Genomic DNA, 20,532 nt, shown 5'->3' with positions numbered 1-20,532 from the left:
AAGAGTGTGATACTATGTTAAACGTGGCATTTTTAGCTACATCAGTACCCGAAGGCTTTGTACGCAGCACTGCTCAGACACATTGCTTCCTGCTTGCTGGAAAATAATTTTGCATCTTAGAGGTGTCTGTAACCAGCAAACAAAGCATGCTGGCTTAAGTACATCTCTTGCTCAAATGTCATTCTATTTTGCATTTGTTAAACATGCTAATGGTGTGGGTGAATGTGGTCTGCAGCTTCTTTTTATGCTAACGTTAGATGATTTCTTGGCATCGTGCAAAGTCTGTCTTGCCAGTTTACACACCTACTCCACTTACTTACAGCGTGACAGTGTAGCTAACAACTTCTCCCAATGGTCGTCAGTCTCACTTGGCATCATGCTCTGTTCAGAACAGTGTGCCTACAGTGCTCTGTATCCATTCTGTCTTTTCCAGGATCAGAAGGCCACAGGCTGGCAGAGGAGGGAGGAGAAGAAAGGCACGGCCTCAGCTGCAGGAGTAACAGGAAGTGGGGATAGCATGGGGGAAGGAAATTTAGAATTGTAGGAGAGTTTACTGATTCAAAACTATTAATATGTGAAGGAAAAGCAGGACAGTATTGAACTAAATCTAATATGACATTTCCCAATTTTATCTGCTTTTCTAGCACAAATGATTCTTCATGATACCTTATCTGTATCCTTCAGTTACTTCAGCATAACTACATGCTCGTGTAGGAGGAGGAGATCATCAGGGGTAGAGTAGAAGGGGAAAGGTTCTCTTTCCAACTACATTTTTTGAAACTCAATACTTTCAGTTATCAAACGTGTTGACATTGGTCTGCAATGTTTTTAGTGCTTTTTTTGTGACAGGGATGTTGAGAAACTGAGACTGTTTGCTACTGACTTCATCTCTTTTTAGGAGGCTGCTTTTGGCAGTAGCAGTTTCTTACACGTAGCTGCTAAAATTTCTTACTGAACCCTAATAGTGTGTACTCCCTAGAGCTTGACCTTTTTAAAAGAGGTTCAACAACTGCATATGTTCAACAGCCTTTTTAGGAGGAATACTAATTCCCCAGCTACATCTCCAGGAAGACGTAGTTGCGCAAACAGCTTCATAGTAAGGCTGGACAGACTTGAATGAGTGAGTTGGTTAAAGCGTGTTTGGAAGAGAAAGAACGTGTGGTCCCCACGTATGGGAGAACTGACAATGCATAGTTCAGTGTCATTAACAACTTGCCAAGACCTTGAAGGCTGTATTCACTTGGCTTAAATCTGAGAACTTGTAGAAGTGGTGATGTGTAGCCTCAGCCTGTAGTGAGTCATGTTGAGATTGTCTCAAAGCAGCATGCGATGCCATGTGCTCAGATTAAAATGAGCACTGCATGCTGAGCCATGGAGTGCCAGGCACTTAGCTACCCCTGATCTGTCTACTTTATTGATTTGTTTTTTCCTTCTAAGGTTGGTTGCCTGGTTCATTTGAGTTTGTGTTGTGCGCTGGCTGTCCTCGGAGCTTTAAATCTATCATCTGTTCTGGCTGCTAGTGACTGAAACTAGGACAATTCAGAGTTTCCCGAGAGGAAGAGATTGATGCTGCTTGAATGCAGCAGCTCTGGGGAGAAGGGACATTCTTCCAAAAATCCCTAATCTTTCCACAGGCACTATTCTATAGCTCTGTACTGTTCTGGCAGGGTGAGGAGAGTGTTTTCCTGTTGAATTCTAAACTAGGGTGTTTGTCAGTATTCTTGTTAACTTTCTGCAGGAGTTCCTTACCTGGACTCAAGAAAAGGCTAATCCAATTCTTGTTCATCACTCCCTCAAAACCAGGACTGATTTTTGTCTATCTCATTTACAGCAGCAACTCTGCTTCTTCATGGAATTGTGTAAAATGTGGCCTGTCAGCCAAACTGCTAAGCACTGAAAAGCTCTCTTGGGTTAGTAAGGGGCATACCCACCTGATCAGTTAACACATTGTTTTGCTATTTCAGTCTGTCAGGGTGTCCGCTTTGATATCCAGTTAGGAGGAAGACTGTGTGGACATCTATCCCAAATAAATGTATATATTCTCATGGATCAAGTCTGACTATTAATCTGCTCTTGTTGAGCAGCGTAACCTAGTAAAGAGATACCCAGATAAACATAAATACAGCCTATCAAAAATATTTCCTTGAAATAAAAAATGTGAAATCAGATCCCTGTGGAATACTGTTTAAATTACAAAATGTGGTGCAAACCTTACAGACAGAGTGGTAGTCAAAAGACACGCACGTCGGGCCATTACCTGGCTTTATAGTGTCAGCCCTGTACGTTGGGAGAAGTGGAAAGCTAACAGTAACTCATCGTGGGATTAGTTGTAGGGTTCAGCTAAATGATGCCAGTTCACATGAGTGAGTTACTCTTAAAGTCCCTTTTAAACTTGAATTCACAGATACTGTAGGATCTAACAGGATGTAACTAAATATTTTTGTTTAGCAGAAGAGGCGTGTGGCTTATGAGGGAGGAAAGATCAGAAAGAGCAGAACAACTGCGGGCCACTGTTGCCGTTGCTTATGCCAGTGATTCTTAAACTAGGGCTTTCCATGGCTTAATCAGAAACAGATTTCAGAACTGTTGTGGGCAAGGGACTAAATATTAGTCATTCGATATTCATAGCATACATTATACTGTGATCTAATGTGAGTGTTTATGGTTAAGGAATTAATAAAGAACTGTTTTCTTATCTGACATTAAAAAAAATCTAGCACATAGCAGAAGTCACTGAGGGCAAGCCTTTGTCTTCAGAACTTACATGTGCTTGTTTCTCTTGCTTTCTTCCCTTTTTCCCCGAAACAAAACAAAAAAAATCGAGCTATTCTTGAGGCACAGGCTGAAATTCAGACTGGACTGCTAACTACCTTCCTAGGACCAGCGTCCCCTGAAAGAGCCATTTTCTAGGCTCTTTTATCCATTGACAGGGTTGGAGAGTTTCGGTTTAGATGTTTGGATGTTTCTATGCGTTGGGCCCTATTCCCAGGTATCACAGCCCAAGTTACTGTTTCTAGATGTACGTCACAAAAAAACCCAACTCCTAGTTTAGGAAGGAGAAGAGTGAAGACTTTAGGTAGTCAACCTCTTTGATATTCCCCTCCCTGGTTTTAACTGTGGAAGAGGGGTTGGGGGGAGGATTGACAGTTTCTACACGGTTATAAAGTAGCCTGCTGAATTCTTCAAGATGTTTTGGATGCATGTCCCTTATTAAACTGCATTGTGTTCTAATTTAATTAGGTTTGTCTTCCTCTTACCCCCCCCACCCCATGTATTATTTATTGCTTCTTTACATTTCATAAGGAGAATTTGTGTGTCTGTTCGTCAGGGACTGGTCTGTTATGCAATGATGAGGTATTTTCTCTCTTAATATGTACAAGAAATCTGGTTGTGCATTGTTGGCATTTGAAAGGTTTAATCAGAACTGCTGTAATGAGACAAATAGGTAATCTTTAAATCTATAGCTAAGCCAATTTAGAGGCATCTTTTGGGTACAAAACAGACTTTGAAACTATTTCCCTATGAGTGAGAATCAGTTGTCTTTACTATATGATCCTCTTAATTGAAAACCTGTTGTTGGAATAAATAATAAAAAAAAGAATTCACTTTTGTATGCTTCATTTGGTGTGCTTGAGTCTAAATTTGGACCGTGTAAATCGTCATCCTGTTGTTTGCTATGCATCCAACCAAAGCTTATTGTGTAGCGCACTCTTCTGTCTACTCAATTCCGAGCATGCCCCTCAGCATCTTTGAAGAACGGCCACTGACTGCTCATCTGAGGGAGGAATGTAGAGAAGAGGTAGGCATTTATGAAAATCAACTTTTTAAATACTTATTACTTTTCATTATTTGTTCTCTTTACTTAGCTTTTATTTTTCAGTTAGCAGTGTGTCCTATCCATTGAAGGTGTTTATTTTTGTCTTTTAGCTTCCTGTTTTGCAAAGGAGGGTTTATATTAAAGGAAAAAGCTAAAAATGAACAGTGTTTCTGTGTGGGGAGAAAACCTACCAAAAGCTTCATCTAAATGTTGGGAACTACACTCATCATTCTCTGCCAGTACCCATATTAATACTTGACCAGAGAGAAAAATTTATTAGAGTCTGTCCTTCGTTATTCCAGAAGAGAAGCTAAGATGATATGTGCGTAGTAGATTTTTTTGATTTTTTTTTTTTTTTTTTTTAGTGATTGATCCAGTATGTTACAACTGTAACAGATACTGGAGGTGCATTTGTGTTACTGGTACAGAGCGTAGTGATGCGTTGTTGAAACTAGCAGTGATATTGTTGGGTTCAGAGAGAGCAAGACTGACGGCTGAGTGGGCTGGTTGGCTTTTCGAGCCTGCAACAAGGCACTGAACAATTTTATGCTTCTGCACATGCAGGTTGTCCCTCTGCTTTGTATCTTTCCTGGGTCCTGTAGTGCACATGCATATGTAGTAGGACTTGTGCACTTCTCTTCAGTTAAATATAATAGACCTATCAAACATTCTCAGGCCAGCGTGGCATAGCCAGGTCATTGTAGTTAATAACTTCTACTTTTCTTCTCCCTTTACTTCCCTGCTCTGTTTGTCACTTTGGTCATTTTTCACTAAAAATAAGCTGAGAACTATTTGGTTTTAGGTTTGGGTTTGTTTTGTTGTTGGTTTTTTTAATCGTGTGTGTCTGGAAAGCACCGGATTTGCTTTGGTGTTGTTTCTGGAGTACAGTTCTGTCAAGCAGAGTTATGGCTTGTGACCTTTCTGTGACGTTTTTGATGACAGTCCTGTTCGGTCATAAGTGATTTGCAGTTTCTGCTTTCAAAGCTCAGTCATGGGATTCATTTTGAAGTGTAAATGTGTATTTTTTTTCAGGAAAGCGGTAAGAAAAGGAATGCATTAATTTTAGAGCAAAATCTTAATAGAACCATGTTAATTTATGATTTAGGTGAGCGGAGCAGCAGCAGCTGCTAAAGATAGGTTTCTTCTCTAGTTACTGCTCATCCTATTGCTTTTAAAACTCATCTCAAAATAACTGGCATGGTGGGGTTTTTTTTCCCTTAAATGTTTTGCAATCGGATATCTGTTCATATGTGATTGGAATAACATGATGGCTGTTAGTAGCTCACAAGATCTTTAGGAAATTACCATCTTCACCTTAAAACATCAAGGTAATTTGGGTATGCAGTGCGTTAGTTACCAGTGTTAACATTGCCGTGAAACTCAAAGCTTGGATTTTATATGTCGTGTGAAGGATGATCTCTCAAATAGCACTTCCCGTAGCCCTGCCCTGCCTTGCTAATGTCATATTGCGGTGAAGTCACCGTGGTGCAGAAAGTAAGACAGTTCTTCGGGTACTAGTTTGGCCCAAATTTTGATGACTTGAGATCCCAAAAGGATTCTGGTAGGCGAGTTTGTTAATTCCAGGTTATTTGTGTAAACTCCGGTAAGTTATATTGCCTGCGACATGAAGCACTGAACAGGACTTGTTCTATAAAAGTGATAGGTGACAATATGCTGGGTTTTAGTTTAATTTCTATAATGAATGTATTTTAGTCTAATTTAGTTACCCAAGCAGTGAGCACCCCTAAAGTTTTCACAATGACCTAAGAGCAACGTTACCACACATTTTCGTGTGTGAAGTGGTAAAATACCACCTCCTTTGACTCATATCTCGCTGCGTCTGTGTAAGCAGTGACTAGCGAAAGTAAAAAGACTGCTTATGGACGCGCTGCTCCTGGAACGTCTGTAGATGAGACTATTCATCTTCATGCAGGGGTTAAAACCTCTTTCCATTCAGCTCAGTGATATCATTCCTACTGGGAAACAAAAACAAAAACACTTTAATGGCAAAGTTTGATTACTTTCAAGACCTTCCTCAAGGTGCAGCACTTCCATGTGGTACACTGGGAGCATTGTTTGTTCTTCTTTCCTCTTTTCCATACTTCTCACCTTTCTTGCCTTGCTCTTTAGGTGAATGCCTTTCAGTCTGAGGGTCTGGAGTCACCTTTAAACAAACAAACAAAACTCACATAGTCCCAAAAAGTTTGTGTAATAAGGGAAGTTCATAATTGTTTCCAAGTGTGACTTTTGCAAGAAATGTGGCAATATGAAGTATGGTTTAGAATAAATATTTGTTATCTGTTTATAGGTGGGACAAGTCTGCAATGTCAGTGGCTGTATCGCTTCTCCATCCTACTATTTCTCCTTCCTTGCTATGGATGTTAGCACTCTGGGTGTTTCTTTCCTTATACTAAATGGTTTTCAACTTAAGAGTTTGGAATCATCCCATTCCTAAACAAGAACTCAAGTCAGACTTTGTGTTTGGATTTTTTTTCGCCCTACCAGCTGAAGTAGGTACCACAGCTTTGGTGGGTGTTCAAGAGGGGTCCTGAAAACCAAGAGAGTGATTAATATTAATTTGGTATGGGTGATCTAGCAGATCTTCTCTGTATTTAAATTGTGTGTTGTGCTAGTGCTGTACAAGTATATCCACATTGGCCCCAAAAAAATTACAAACTAGAAAAATACGAGAAAGAGACCTTTGATACTGTGTTCTGCCTTTGATCTGCAAGGTCTCCATGCTTCAGTTTAGAGTTTGTATTTGCTTTTTCTATCCAATGGATTTGCTTTATAATTTAGAAACTATTCTCTTTTTTTTTTTTTTTCTACCAATTCCTACATTGACCTGGCATGATCAGACTATTTGTATTATTTCCGTAACTTAAATTAAAGGCCCAGATGCCTATTTTGTGTCATCTCTATAACATTTTCACTTTGATCCACTTTCCTCTGTGCTTTCTTAGCTCTGGAGAATTCAAAGGAAGAGTGGCAACAGCTGCTCTCAGAAAATAAACGAGCAAGAAAGTGATCCCTGTCTAGTGAGTTTTCAGGATGGAGTAAGGTGAATTGATTTAGAAGTTACCTGGTGGTCTTCCCCGTTGGTCTTCAGGCATCCAGCTGATCCAAGCTGTAAAGTTCTGACTTGCAGTGTTTCAGTACCACCACCTTCATGGTACGCTCATCACAGATCTTGAACTTCCATTGGTTTTTCAACAGCGTTTTTTTTTCTCCTGCGACGTCAGACAACGGAAAGCAGCCATTTGAAAAAATGAGGCCACTCAGGTTTCTATATATAGCAGCTCTCAGATCCCAAGAAAGCCAGTGCTCTCATCTCGACTGTTTTTAGCTGGCAGTGGTTGTAAATTAGCAGACTTGGTGTTAAGTAGAATTTTAAGTGCCCTCATTATTTTTTTCCTTCTCCTTGTTATTTCCAGGTTTTTTTTCCTCTTTCTTGGTGTTTTTATTTCAATTAAAAACAGTTGTCTGGTTTTCAGCCCCTTTGCTTTTTTTCCTTCGTACTAGTGATGAGTTGACCTTCAGCAAAGGGAATTGTGGTCATCACGTTACTGAGAAACGCCTGGCTTGCATCAAAATCAGGCTGGTTTGGTGTCAGGTGGAAGGGGGAGTTTCAGCTTTAGGGTTCTGTGCACACGTTTCTCATTAATTAAACATGGGAATATGTATTGATGTGATTTTTTTTTTTTTTTTATTGACAGCATGACGGAGGTGGAGAGGGGATTAAGGCAAGAGTCAATGACTGATAGAGTAGGGAAGGCAGAGTGTAACTATGGCAGGTGTTAGAAGAGTTTATGAAGTTCTCTGCTCCTGTTTTGTATATTTACTAATAAAAGAACATTGTTTGACTTCTTTTATATACAGCGGAAAAGGCAGGGCAAGAGATAGTTTTCACAGAGGGCTTATGAATATAGTTTCATCTGTTTGATATTGATGAAGAAAAAAAAAAAAAAAAGGTCTGTTTCTCCCTCCCAAGTTGTCAACTGAGTGTTGACAGATGCAAAAGTAGAGAGCACAAGAGCAAAGAGCTGTTCCACTTTGCTGAGGAGTGGTGGAACGGGTTACCCTTGCAGGAGAGTTAGAGCCATCCTCTCGTCCTGCTGGAACAGCGAAACCTAAAAATATCCTTCTGTAAGGATCATTGCGTGGAGAAGAAAGGAGTCGCTGATCTACTTTGTTCACATTCTTCATATTTTATGCTGCTGGTTGAAAAAAAAAATAAATACTTCACATACGCACAGACCGATACAATTCACATTCATGAGGGCAGAATGGGGAACATGCTTGAGAATCTTGTGTTTAATTTAAGCTTTCTTTTATTGGCTGTGTGCTTCTCAATTTGTGTGTATATGTGTGCTATTTTCACTCACAAGTGATGGAAATAAAGGAAGGAGGCATTTGAGAGCGGCAGCTTTGTACACAGAATATATTTTTCTCCGTGGTGACAGGCTTCTTGGGTGACAATAGGCAGGTGTCCTGGTCCGTGTCTCTACCCCGTCGCTGTGCAGTGGGGTTCAGGGCAGCTCCCAGTCTCTCGTGCACGTGGAGAACCTTGACTCTACCTGGGCGATTCTGGGGATCAACCAGGGGAACAGCTGTCTACATGCCTCTTGCCCTGGAAGACTGGCAAGTAATTATTGTTAGAAAAATTTGAGGTCTTTAGTTAAAATGTGTTTGGGATCAAAAAATATCACTGCAAAGTTGCAAGTGGCTACCCTTTGAACCCTCTGAAAGCTTAACCATGGATGCCCAACAGACAGTGTTGCAAGTTTGCACTTTTTTTAATCTGCTCATTACTGGCTCTCCATTTGGATTTTTCCGATGTTATTCCTAGATCTTTGCATTTGGTGGAATGTGAGCCTGTAACCTGCCCACAGAATTACAGATGTTAAATTTTCAGCTGAATAAACGTCTCATTTTCAGCACAGATTAATACTCCTAGCTTTTGGCTGTTTAATGAGCTGGTCCTCCCTCTGAGCTGTCTTTTAACTGGCACAGAAGGTCAGAGCCTGGCAATCCTATATCCGTCTGCCTCGGCCCTTTTTCTCTTGCCTGTAAGCACAGTGAGCGTTATGGTGTCTAGGTGAAGTTCGTATGGCAGGCAACCTCCACGTATGATGCGGTGTCGCTGAAAATACATGTTGGGAACGCTCATTGCAGTGGCTGCCAGCACACAGGCATTTCCTTCATACTGTGCAACCTTCCCTCCAAAGATAAACAATTTTTTTTTTCGTTAGTAGTTCACAGTGTATACCAAATAACATTGTATCCCTTAACTGTTTTAGGTGATGTGCATTGGCAAGAGGCAGATCAAATTTTTAATCCCTGAATTAAGTCTTCGATACCTTGTAGAATTATTCTGTTAATCCATATGTGGAAAACTAGAAGACTGTAGCTTCCACAGTACAGCTTCTGCACTTGTATCCAGGAGGAGAGCAGTCTTACGCGGTATAGCAGTAAATTTCTCTCTTTCAGGCCACTGTCATGAGAAAAATACGGATAGCACTGACGACAAGGAGAAGTACTTTGATGACCACCATGAGCCAGTTACGGCAGTGGCAGCAGGACACGCTGGGGGAGGTACAGAAGATCCAGAAGTCCTTACTCAGAGTTCAACAAGGGATCCCTCCTTCTTGAGATTGGAAAGTAAGTCAACCTTGCAAAATCAGTGCTAGCAAATGAACCGGTTCTTAGATTCCTCCTAAGAGCTGTCTTCCTTCCTCCAAGAAGTTATGTTTTCTCCCCCTCTGTCTATGGAGTGACAGGCAACCCTTAAAGCCTATTTCTTTTCACTCTTCTTCTCCAAGCACGCCATCAAAATGCATTCAATAAAATAAACAAGATCAAGGTCTAGACATTTTCTAAGCTGAAGGTTATAGTTTCTTGCAAGAGTCTACAAACACTTGTTGGTTGTACCTCAGTGAATTGTGTATCAGCTGTACGAGACAGGAGGGAAGAAAAGCAGTGTCTATGGTTAAGGTACAGAGAGCTTTACTCCGTGTTTAATGCATGTTTGTAGAGAAAAGATGCCACCTGTTTACTCCCTCAAACAGGCAGAATTCTGGTTTGGAAAGAAACTTATGAAAGGTGAGGTGAAAGTCGACTAGAGGTGTTGATTTTTGCAGCAGTGTTTGATGGTTATTTGCAGTGGGGAAATCTGCATTTTCCAGTCTCCCTCTCCGCTTGCAGCGCCTAGTGAGTAGGCAGTGATATTTGGTTTGGGCAAGTGGATAAAAAGATCCTTTTTATCCAATTTGTGGAAACAGCAGGAAAAGAATTTTTGAAGTTTTTATGGTATTCTCTCTTAGACACCGTCACTGCAGAAAGCAATGGTTCAGAAGGAATGGAGGGTTTAGAAGATGATCAGATGTCTGAAGAGATGCTGGCTTTGGTGGATGAGTTTGAAAACTCTTGGCCTCAGGAAGCTTTTGAAGGAGCACTGGAGGTAAAAGGTCGTCGGATGGACTTGCAGGGAATCCGCGTCCTAAAAAAGGGATCTCAGGATGGACTGGCTAGCTCCTGTTTTGGGGACTGCGGTGATGATGATGAAGCTGAATGGGTAAGTTTGGATAAGTTTACTTAAGTCTTGTACCAGCTTGGTGTTGTGGAGGAGGGAAAGATGAGGACAGTTCAGGGGGTTTAACACTGAAATACATATTCTAGAGAGAAACTTCCCCTATGGGCCTAAAAGGGGTGGTTCATGGCTCGTGTGAATGAACAAATCGTTTCAATCCATCTTTTAAAGGAAGGGCCTCCACATCACTAAAACTGACATAAGTCTCGATTATCAGCAGCAAGAGCTTAGGTGTTGAATGATGCTGGGTACCTTCAAACTTCTTGGTCACAGTTAAAAAAGAGAAAAGTTTCTAACCAAAAGTTCTGGTTAGCGTGAAAAAAAAAATATATCTGTCGTCTTGTTACAAACAAAATATAGAAAGAAAAATGCCTTTCAGTTCTCCAGCATTAAATTGGTTTTCTTCTGTGTTGGAGATTGACATCGTGTATTTTGTTTGCATGGTGTGATGCAATGAAGGTGAGCAGGCTTGGAGAATGGGTTGAGACGGAGAGGGAGGGGGAGAAAGAAAAATGTCATCTGTAAAATCTTTGAAATTGTATCTTTGGGCTAAAACAAGTAGTGCATTGCAGCTGATAACATTGGTGGTGTTTTTTACTGTTAACCTCACTCATACTGTTTTTTCGGTAGATAACTTTTCAGGTCAAACGTTTAAAGAAACCAAAAGCTGAAAGCTTGGATCTCCAGGAGCCAGTTGGGAGAAATGGGGAAGAAGGGACTAATGGAGAAAATGAAAACTTTTACCAAACTGCCCTGGAGATCAGTGGACCAAAGATACCTTCTCCTGGACCAATAGGTAACCTGCTGCTTCTGGAGAAAGCAAGTCATTGGAAGCTTTTGTATTACTATGGTTTATTTCCTTTGCAGTGTTTATATGACACTGGTTTATTACTGTAAATATGCACCACAAAGACTACATAGTGAATTATGTCTTCTGGGTCAGTACGTGTTGAAAATAGAAATCTCTTCCATCTGCACCTTCTTCATGAAGCGCAGCATAGCTTTATCTGCTGAATGAAAACCTTCTAGTTAACTCCCAGAACGTCTGGGGAGGAGGTGGTAAGAGCAGAGAATGAAAGAGGTAGATATTGTGACAAGAGGTAGTAAAAGAGAGGGGGTTTTGATTATCTTTTTCTTTTAAACTGAATGGGCAGGGAAGTTAGTTTGTTGAACGGGAGACATCCCTTTGAGGGCAAATGCAGGATGAGAGTTTGAGCTGGTCACTGACTAAACAGAAGACATACAACTGAAAAACAAAAAGCAGAAATCTTGGTCTAATAAATAAATAAAGCAAATAAATACAGCAATTGTGCTGCAGTTGGTTTGGTGATATTATAAGAGAAAACTTAGAGACTGCCTTCCAGCAGACTGGAGCTACAGAAGAGCAGAGTTTTGCGCCAACACGGATGAGGCGGTTTGGAGAGAGAGCTGGAGCTTTTGCTAGTTGAGTAACAGGAGTTGGAGAGTGGTCTGATAACATGGTGCAAGCTAGCTCCACTGGTGCATTCAGGTGGACAAAAATCATCAGCACCCGCTTGCCTTGGGGTGAAATTTAGACCTGCTGGAACCTAATGATGCCAAAGAAGAGAACCAGAGTAACTGGCCCTCATACTTTTTGTCTTACCTTGATTTCAGTGGAGCTAAAATCTTAATGTCATTGGGCTGATCTGTCAGCAAAGATGTGTTCTCCAGTACGTTTTAGTCCTTTACGATTTGATGACCTGGAAAGTGATTTCACCTTTTGAAGGTTTTTACGTTAAATCTTTAACAAGCTCTGTTTTTTTAGCAACTGACAAATGTAAGTTATTGAATTAAATATTTTAACAGGGAGGAGGCATTACATGAAAACAGGCTATCATTTGTGAGCACACACCTGTCCTTTCCTCGGTGTATCTTCTCTCCCCTGAGCTACATTTGTGGCTTTATTACATAGTGTCCCTCAATTGTAACGCAGTTATCTTAAGTTAATTTTCCTTTGATCAGAAAACTTTACAAAACACATGGTGTTACAGACTTCATTGTTATTTTGAAAAATTATGGTGAAGTGTTTTACTGTCCCTTGGATGGGAAATAGGATTTGCATCCAAATGAGCAAAATTTAAGGTACCTAGAAATAAATACTGAAATGCTGTCTACATAGCTGGTATGATAGACTGGCACATTGTTAAACTCTGCTTCCCACTGTGCAAATTTGTGGCTACAATGAATTTTTCTTGTGTTCCAAACAGTTGAGATGTTTCTGATACAAGAGGAAAATGTTTCCTAACGCGTAACACAAGCTGGATTCCTAGGACTTGGAACAGGTTCCACCAGATCTCCCAGTGATCTGTTTGTTAACATAAAGCAAGTTTCTGAACCTTTCCCTTCCTCAGTTAACTGCTCTGCAAAATGGGAGGGCTGAAGTGTAATTGCTTAATAGTTTCAGAGATGAATGCAGTAAAAGCCACTGTCTGTCTTAAACAATATTCACTGAAAAAGAAATGGCAATATTTTTCACCTGGGATTGTCAGAAGATGGAGCAATCAGCTTTTATTAGTTTTTACTGTAGCTGTAGAACATACATGATGAGTCACTTACGAACTTTCTGTAAGGACATTTAAGTAGAGACATTACCTGTAAACAAGAGTGGTGTATAGAAAAAGTGTCATGAAACAGGTTTTAAAACTCCACCAGTTCTGTCTTTGGATCCCACAAGTTCCATTCAGTCCATTTAGGGTTCAGGAATGTTCTTAAATCTGGGAATGTTCTTAAAGAAGTCTGTCTGCAGCACCATGAGTTTCATAACACAGGGATTGTATCCACTTGTATAAAGAATTTTGTAAGTCACTGTACTGAAGTAGAATGTCTTTCTGCCTCCAGACAGTTTCTTCTATTTTTTTTTTTTCTTCCTTTCTCAAGGAAAAAGGCGTGACTATCGTAGCCTTGGCTGGCCAAGTCCTGATGAATGCCTGAAACTTCGTAGGGTAGAGCTTACAACTGTAGCCAGCACGTGGCTGGCTGTTTCTGCTAAAAACATTGAGTAAGTATCTGGTACATGAACCTTAAATAAGTTACTTGCACAAAGCAAGACACTTACGTGGCCTTCAATGTGCATAAATTGGAGATTTTGGTGTTCTTTAAAGTAAGAAGGAACTACCAGGATTTCAAAGAAGTCTGAAAACATAGTGTGGTATTTGATCTGTAGACTTGCAAAGAAAGGCGCGAGTGCAGGTGAAAGATGTAGTTTCTCTTGCTTCTTGAGCTACTCAAATGAGGTGCTGCCAGGTTGTGGGCAGTTTACACTCACTAGAGAACTTTGTAATGACTCTTCTGTTTTCTTCGCCTCACTGATTCCACTTGTTTTCTGACCTTTGTAGCATTACAGAACACATTGATTTTGCCACGCAGCTGCAAGAACCAGCCATGGAGCCCCTTTGTAACCCAAATCTACCAGCCAGTATGCATACTTTGGACCACCTGCAAGGTGTCTCTAGTCGGGCCAGCTTGCATTACACTGGAGAAAGTCAACTGAAAGAGGTATGCCAGAGTTGAAGGCTGTCACACAAAAGTGGCCGTGTCATGGCCGATTCAAGGTGCATTTGGGCCAGTGCCCTGTCCCCAGAAGTGACCTTCAGTGGGTGAATGCCGGGATAAAACTGTAAGAACAGTGCAAGCTGAAAGCGATATTTTACCAAAATATTTTCTTACCCATCTACAGTCTGGCCTGAGGGAAATCCCAAAACACTGTTAGTGCCTTTGTATTTGTGGTGCTTTATGGATGAATTAGTGAAAGGAAAGTCCAGCTCAGCATGCATAAACTTCTAGCATTCTTAGTACTCATTGCTGTGGAGTTATAACGCTGTGTGATGATACAGATAGTATTAACTTAAAATAGATGGTGATGTTGAGATTGGAACAGGTTACAGCATTTGTAAAAGGCTGGGGAAAAAGGCAGCGTACAAGTGAGGGACATCTCTGATCAGGTTCCAGCATCTAAGCACTTTTCTTCCTGTTCCACAGGTGTTACAGAATCTTGGCAAAGATCAGTACTCCCCACAGTCGTTAGAGCAAGTTGGTACTCGAATAGCCAAAGCTTTGGAAAAGGTATGTGTAAATGAGTAAAATGAGAAGTCTGAGCTTACCACTCATGACTGATGTCGTGGTCAAACCAGTCTCGGACCGTTTGTCTGACATCCCAGTCTAGGAGGGTATTAGTACGTGGAGTAGGGAATTGGTGTTTATTCAGCACCTGTACTGCCTTCACAGGTATTTTGTTGAGCTGTATCCTGTGCTTAGCCTGTCAAGTGTCTTGCATATTTCTCTACTAAAACCTAATCTTGTCAAATTTCCCAATGTTTCCAGCCCTGTAGTGAGCAGGTTGCTGTTGTTGGTATATATATTAAACTGTTTCAACAGTTCTCAGCCCTTCCCTTTGTTTTTGTGCTACATTGACTTGGAGCATACGGAAAGTTGAGTCAAGCCATGGCTCAACTCTCCACTCGTGCTCCCAGCATGCAGCGGTCAGACAGCTGACAGGCAGGGGCTTCCTCTCTTCTCTACCTACTTTCTTTTGCCGTATGCAGTGTTGAGCTGGAGATGTCAGATGCATTCAGGCAGAGGGATGACGCCATGTGCAAGGCTACACTCGCTGTTCTTCCCAGAGAAAGCCAAGCTTCCTGGCTACGTTGAGGCTGCGAAGGACCTCAACTAAGGTCCTTGGGAGGAGACGAATAGGGATGTAATTTTCCCAGAATCTGCAGGGTAGGTCAGGATGCAGAGATTGTTGTTATGTATTTTCAGCTAGGGGGGAGGATATCCCAAACTACTGTAGAAAAGAAGGCTCAGCCAAAACAGTTTGGCACCCCTAGCCTATTCTACCAAAAGCATCACTATGCTTTGAAACCAAAGCCCATATAGCTTTGTCGTTCGCAGAAAGTAGAGATGTTACTCTTACGCTCATGTTACAAGACTTATTTTCTTTTCACTTTAGATGCATACTAATTTTTTCTCTTACGTGCTACCGTTCCCCCTGCAGACAGGAAGCTTTATCCAAATAAGCTGAAAATTTAGTCCTTAGACCAGAATTGTCAGTAAGGCTGACGGTGTTGGAAATAAAATGCAGTTGTTCTACCAGTCTCATTCAGTATTCACAAGAGCTAATCAAACAAATCAAGGTGGCTGCTTATCTAATTGCATATGTGAGCATAAACATTCATATACTGTATCTGAGTCCACAGAATTCAAGCACATAGTATTTTCTTTTCTAACCTGTGATGTGGGAGTCAGCCAGCTAGAGGCACGAAACTTAACCAGCTGGGCTTGTCAGAGTTCTCCTGTGAGCTGCATCTGAGAGCATCCTTTCTCTTTCCAGTGACTACAGAGAGCCGTAGGGTCCAGTCATCTTACGTAGCTAATTTTTTTGCTTTATGTTAGGTGGTGTGTACACGTGTCTAGATGCTTAGCATCAGGCAGCTGATTAGAAGCTGATGTGGCTGCTGGAACTTTGTTGTTTAAAGCTGCTATTCCTGTCTTAAGAAAATGATCTTGCGTTTGGAATTGGTGTTTCGTTTGGCAATCTCGTTTACCTGGCTATTGCATATATGTTGTTAGATAAGAAACTTTTTGCTGCTTTGGAATAGTTTAATGTGATTTTTACATGTAATACCTTCTACCTCAGTATATCAAATAAATTAGAAGAGTGAAAGACAGGAAAACTGCTCACTACAGGTGTTTACATGACTGGGTTTTGTGTCTTCTTATGCCAGAATCAGACTTCGTGGGTCCTCTCTAGCATGGCAGCTCTTTACTGGAGGGTGAAAGGCCAAGGAAAGAAGGCAATTGATTGCTTACGGCAAGCCTTGCACTACGCACCCCATCACATGAAGGTACGTACGCATGTGCTCGCTACTCAGGTGAAATGATGTTTTGCTTGTCGCAACAGAGCTTTCACGGATGATTGTTAAGGCCAATGCTGTGTGTATCAGGTGTCTGTAATGTCCTAGATATCAGGTAGCTGTGGTGAAACCTCAAGACTATCACCACCTGTGCAGACTGTCTCTTTTTAAAAAATAATATTAATAAAAGAAGACAACTTCTTTGTTGGAGGGCCGTGAAGATGGTCAGAGGCTGGAGCACCTCCCCTATGAGGACAGGCTGAGAGAGTTGGGGGTTTTCAGGCTGGAGAAGAGAAGGCTCCCTTCCAGCACCTTCCAGTGCTGAAAGGGGGCTACAGGAGGGATGGGGAGGGACTTTTTACAAGGGCATGTAGCGACAGGACCAGCAGTAATGGATTTAAACTGGAAGAGGGCAGATTTAGACTAGATAAAAGGAAGAAATGTTTTCCTGTGCGGGGGGTGAGGCAGTGGCCCAGGTTGCCCAGAGAAGCTGTGGATGCCCCATCCCTGGAGGGGTTCAAGGCCAGGCTGGATGAGGCTTTGAGCAACCTGGGCTAGTGGGAGGTGTCCCTACCCATCGCAGGGGATGGGACTCAATGATCTCTAAGGTCCCTTCCAACCCAAACCCTCCTGTGATTCTATGAAATGCCTCAACAAAGAAAGGCACATCCCTAGAGCACATCCTGTGTATCTATGTCTCCTATAGTTCTGTCTGTTTTGCAGTTGTCCTTTTAAAGCAAGGTTGGAACCAAGACCTAACACAACAAGCTCTTGCTTATTTTCTCGTCTTTCTGTGTAACTGGGAATGGTTCCTCAGAAAGACAGGAACAGCTGTATGACTTGTAAGGGATGGATTGGAAACTTCAGTTGGGAAAGGTGATGGTGTAGTAGTGCTGTTTTCTAGAAATGTATTATAGTGTTGCTTGGGACTCACTGACTCTCCGAACTTGAGCCTTGGTTTTGTCTTCCGTACTGAAGCTTCCTCCAGAGAAAACTGGGTCTTGTTTGTAAAGGTAGAGCTTCAACTTGGACTCAGAGAGAGTTAGCACTGAGTTAACAGCTGTTGAGTATTTTGTTTTATCCTCCTCTTTGGATTTGTGCACTCTGGCTACTTTCTCTTGCCTTTTCTCCTGTAAATAAAGGGTAATAATTTTTCTCTGGGTTTCTTTTGTGACTCTGATTTCTATAACATCTGCTTTGCCAATATGAATGACTTATCCACCAAAGGTACGCCTTGCCTTGTGGAGGCTGAGGCGGCAGGGATCAAATAAATCCAGAATTTTTTGTTGTCCTGTTGAGGGCACCTGAGACTTGATTCTAAGCAGTATTTTGTCCTTGGAAAGTGTCAAGCCCAGCTCCCGGATCGTCTGTTATGGCTCAATAGTTCTGTCAGTCAGAGTAGGTCAGAGTCAGGAAATCCAGGAAATAAAAAATCAATGACTAGCCGAGAAAATGTTATTTATAGCTGTTATCCAGCATCATAGTGGAATTCTGTGGTGGAGGCATGATAAAAAACAGTGCCTCAGTTGCACTAGTGGTTTAGACCCTTTTTTCACTTCCCTGCTGTCCCCTTTCGTTCATAGTCACTTCCTAATTTTTATGCAAAAGCTGAAGGAGGGTGGTCAAACAAAACAGCTTCTCTTGTCTCTGAGAATTTCTTCGAGGAGACAACTAGTGTAAGAGCATCTAAAAATAAATGTGCATACCAGGACACAACAATTTTTGAGTTGTCTGTGCAGCAGTAATGTTTGTCACTGTTGTGAGCAGATGTGTGTAGGTGAGGTCTCTTTGTTTATAACCTGGGTCCAAGTGCCCTTTCATAGCAAAATAGGTCTGGCTTATCACTTTCAAAGTCACTAAATAGTGAAGTGGGTCATAACCAAGTGAGAGTAGCCAGGTGCTGGAGTCTTCTGTTTGTCTTGCTGATCCTGAGCCAGTTTCAATGGAAAGAACCTCACTGTTTATTGCTTGCTCCTTTCTTCCAGGATGTACCACTAATAAGCCTAGCAAACATCTTCCACAATGCAAAACTCTGGAACGATGCCATCATCGTGGCTACCATGGCAGTGGAAATAGCGCCACACTTTGTGGTTAATCATTTCACACTGGCAAATGTCTACGTAGCAATGGTGAGTGTGCCGTCACCCTGTTGTGTCTGTCTTTGGTACAGTATATATAGATATATTAAAAAAACTCTTAGTCTCACAAATCATTTTGAAGGAGCAGCATTCAAGAAATTGGGGTAGGATCCACAAGAAATAATATTTTTTTGAATGCCAAAACTCTTGTTGCTCATTTTACTCTTATTACTCATTTAGTACTTGAAGGACTACTTATAAGCTGGCTTCAGAATGGCGTCTGCAAAGCTTTGTCAAGGCAGTAACAAACAGTTGGCTGACTATCTAAACACAGGATAGCACAGGTCTGACGAGGAGCAGCTGAGGGAACTGGGGTTGTTTAGTCTGGAGAAGAGGAGGCTGAGAGGAGACCTCATCACTCTCTACAACTGCCTGAAAGGAGGGTGCAGTGAGGTGGGTGCTGGGCTCTGCTCTCAAGTAACAAGTGACAGGACAAGAGGAAACGGCCTCAAGTTGCGCCAGGGGAGGTTTAGGATGGATATTAGAAAAAATGTCTTCACTGAAAGAGTGATGAGGCATTGGTGGAGTCACCATCCCTGGAGGGGTTCAAGAAACGTGTAGATGTGGTGCTTCGGGACATGGGTTAGTGGGTTGGGTGGTGTTGGGTTGATGGTTGGACTTGGTGATCCTTGAGGTCTTTTCCAACCTTCATGATTCTAGGATTCTATGGTTAATGATAATTTGGGTCTCTGTCCTGAAGAGCTGAGCTTAGCATAATAACTAAAACCTGGTTCACGGTTGTGGCAAACAAACACAAGGGGAGTTTAATTTAAATATCTGGATTATCCGCCCCCAAAATAATTTACAGATTGAACACAAATTTCTTCATACCGTCTATATATTCTAACCTGCAATTTAGCTTTCAGTGGTTACTCTGAACACACAATGTTCATTCCTTTGATCTTACTAATGCTGCCTTGGTTCTTGTACGTTTCATCCTGATCTTTAACAGGGCCAGGATATTTGAAAGGTGAAAGAGGCATCGTTAAACTGAGACACGTACTTTATACATAGGTTTGTGTCAAAAGTATTTTCAATTACATACGTTACGATGTATCCCTGCCAGTTTTCATCACTTGTCATAGATTTCTTCTTAATGTTTTGCTCCTGTGGTTGAGAGGACCGCAGAGGTCATGGGGCAGGGTGAGCAGGTAACCGTGGATTGTGGCTGTCGGGGTTGAGAAGAGTTGAAATGCACGGTGCTGTCAAACACACTGTGGAAATTGAAGAAAGGCATGACTTTGTTCTGTTAAGGTATTCCTTCTGACAGTTGTTTGAAAGAAATGAAGTAGAAGTTTGATGCTTGAGTTGCCAACGTCTTTTTAAAGTTAGCACAGCGCCTAAGGATAATGTCCCTCTCCCTGGATCGGAGAGATTTTGCAATGAAGCCCCGTATTCATTATAAGAAATGACTGTAGCAACACAACAAAATTTGTCTTCTGCATCAAATTGTACTAACATATCTATGGCATACTTAACCTCCTGTATTTGAGAGCTGACTCTGGCCAACAGGCTGTAGATGATCTCATGGGAATTAATAGCATAGCATTAGAGATGCCAAGGTTCCTTGAGTTGACAAACTTTTCGGGACATTGCCTTACAAAAGGGGAAGCGGTTGGCCGTGTTAAGGACTGAGAACTTTGGATGGATGCTATAGAAACTGCTGATGTGGGAATGTAAAGGAACATCAAAATAATAACAGATCACAGGCAATGTAAATAGTTACATCTAAAAAAAACAGAAAAATCTGCTGCTTGTTTTCATTGCTCTTTGTCAGTGGTCCCACAAACTGATGTGGGATTTTTTATGTAATTCCTGTTGAAACTATATTAAAATACACTTTTTAAAAAAAAAATCAAGACATTACAGCTCACATTAATCTAGTTAGAGTTTATAATGTGGCTAGAAATTAATATTGTCTCTACTGTACACATAAAGTTACTGAGAAAAGAAAGCAAAAATGCTGTTGAAAGTGACTGAAAAACACAGAATGTTTTGGACTTGTCCCCTCTCGTTTTTCTTCTAACACACCGTTGGATGTTAGCGTGCTTTCCTAGCTAACAAAAAAGCAGGATGGCATAGGTAATTAGATTTCAGCGATATAAAAATAGATGT

At 41.3% G+C, this 20,532-nt stretch overlaps 1 protein-coding gene across 1 annotated transcript in view; it reads left to right on the top strand.

Moving 5' to 3' along the window:
* TTC17 (tetratricopeptide repeat domain 17) overlaps positions 1–20,532 on the top strand; it is a 45,260-nt gene that overhangs the window by 23,547 nt on the left and 1,181 nt on the right. Inside the window, exons 16-23 of the mRNA XM_010080147.1 lie at positions 9,308–9,478; positions 10,141–10,391; positions 11,037–11,202; positions 13,305–13,425; positions 13,763–13,922; positions 14,406–14,489; positions 16,151–16,270; positions 18,265–18,408. Coding sequence (XP_010078449.1) covers positions 9,308–9,478; positions 10,141–10,391; positions 11,037–11,202; positions 13,305–13,425; positions 13,763–13,922; positions 14,406–14,489; positions 16,151–16,270; positions 18,265–18,408 — 1,217 coding nt within the window. The remainder of the gene's footprint in view (positions 1–9,307; positions 9,479–10,140; positions 10,392–11,036; positions 11,203–13,304; positions 13,426–13,762; positions 13,923–14,405; positions 14,490–16,150; positions 16,271–18,264; positions 18,409–20,532) is intronic.

This window comes from Pterocles gutturalis, unplaced genomic scaffold, assembly GCF_000699245.1.
Source record: "Pterocles gutturalis isolate BGI_N339 unplaced genomic scaffold, ASM69924v1 scaffold339, whole genome shotgun sequence".
NCBI classification, from domain to species: Eukaryota; Metazoa; Chordata; class Aves; order Pterocliformes; family Pteroclidae; genus Pterocles; species Pterocles gutturalis.
This window is presented reverse-complemented; position numbering and strand designations above follow the sequence as displayed.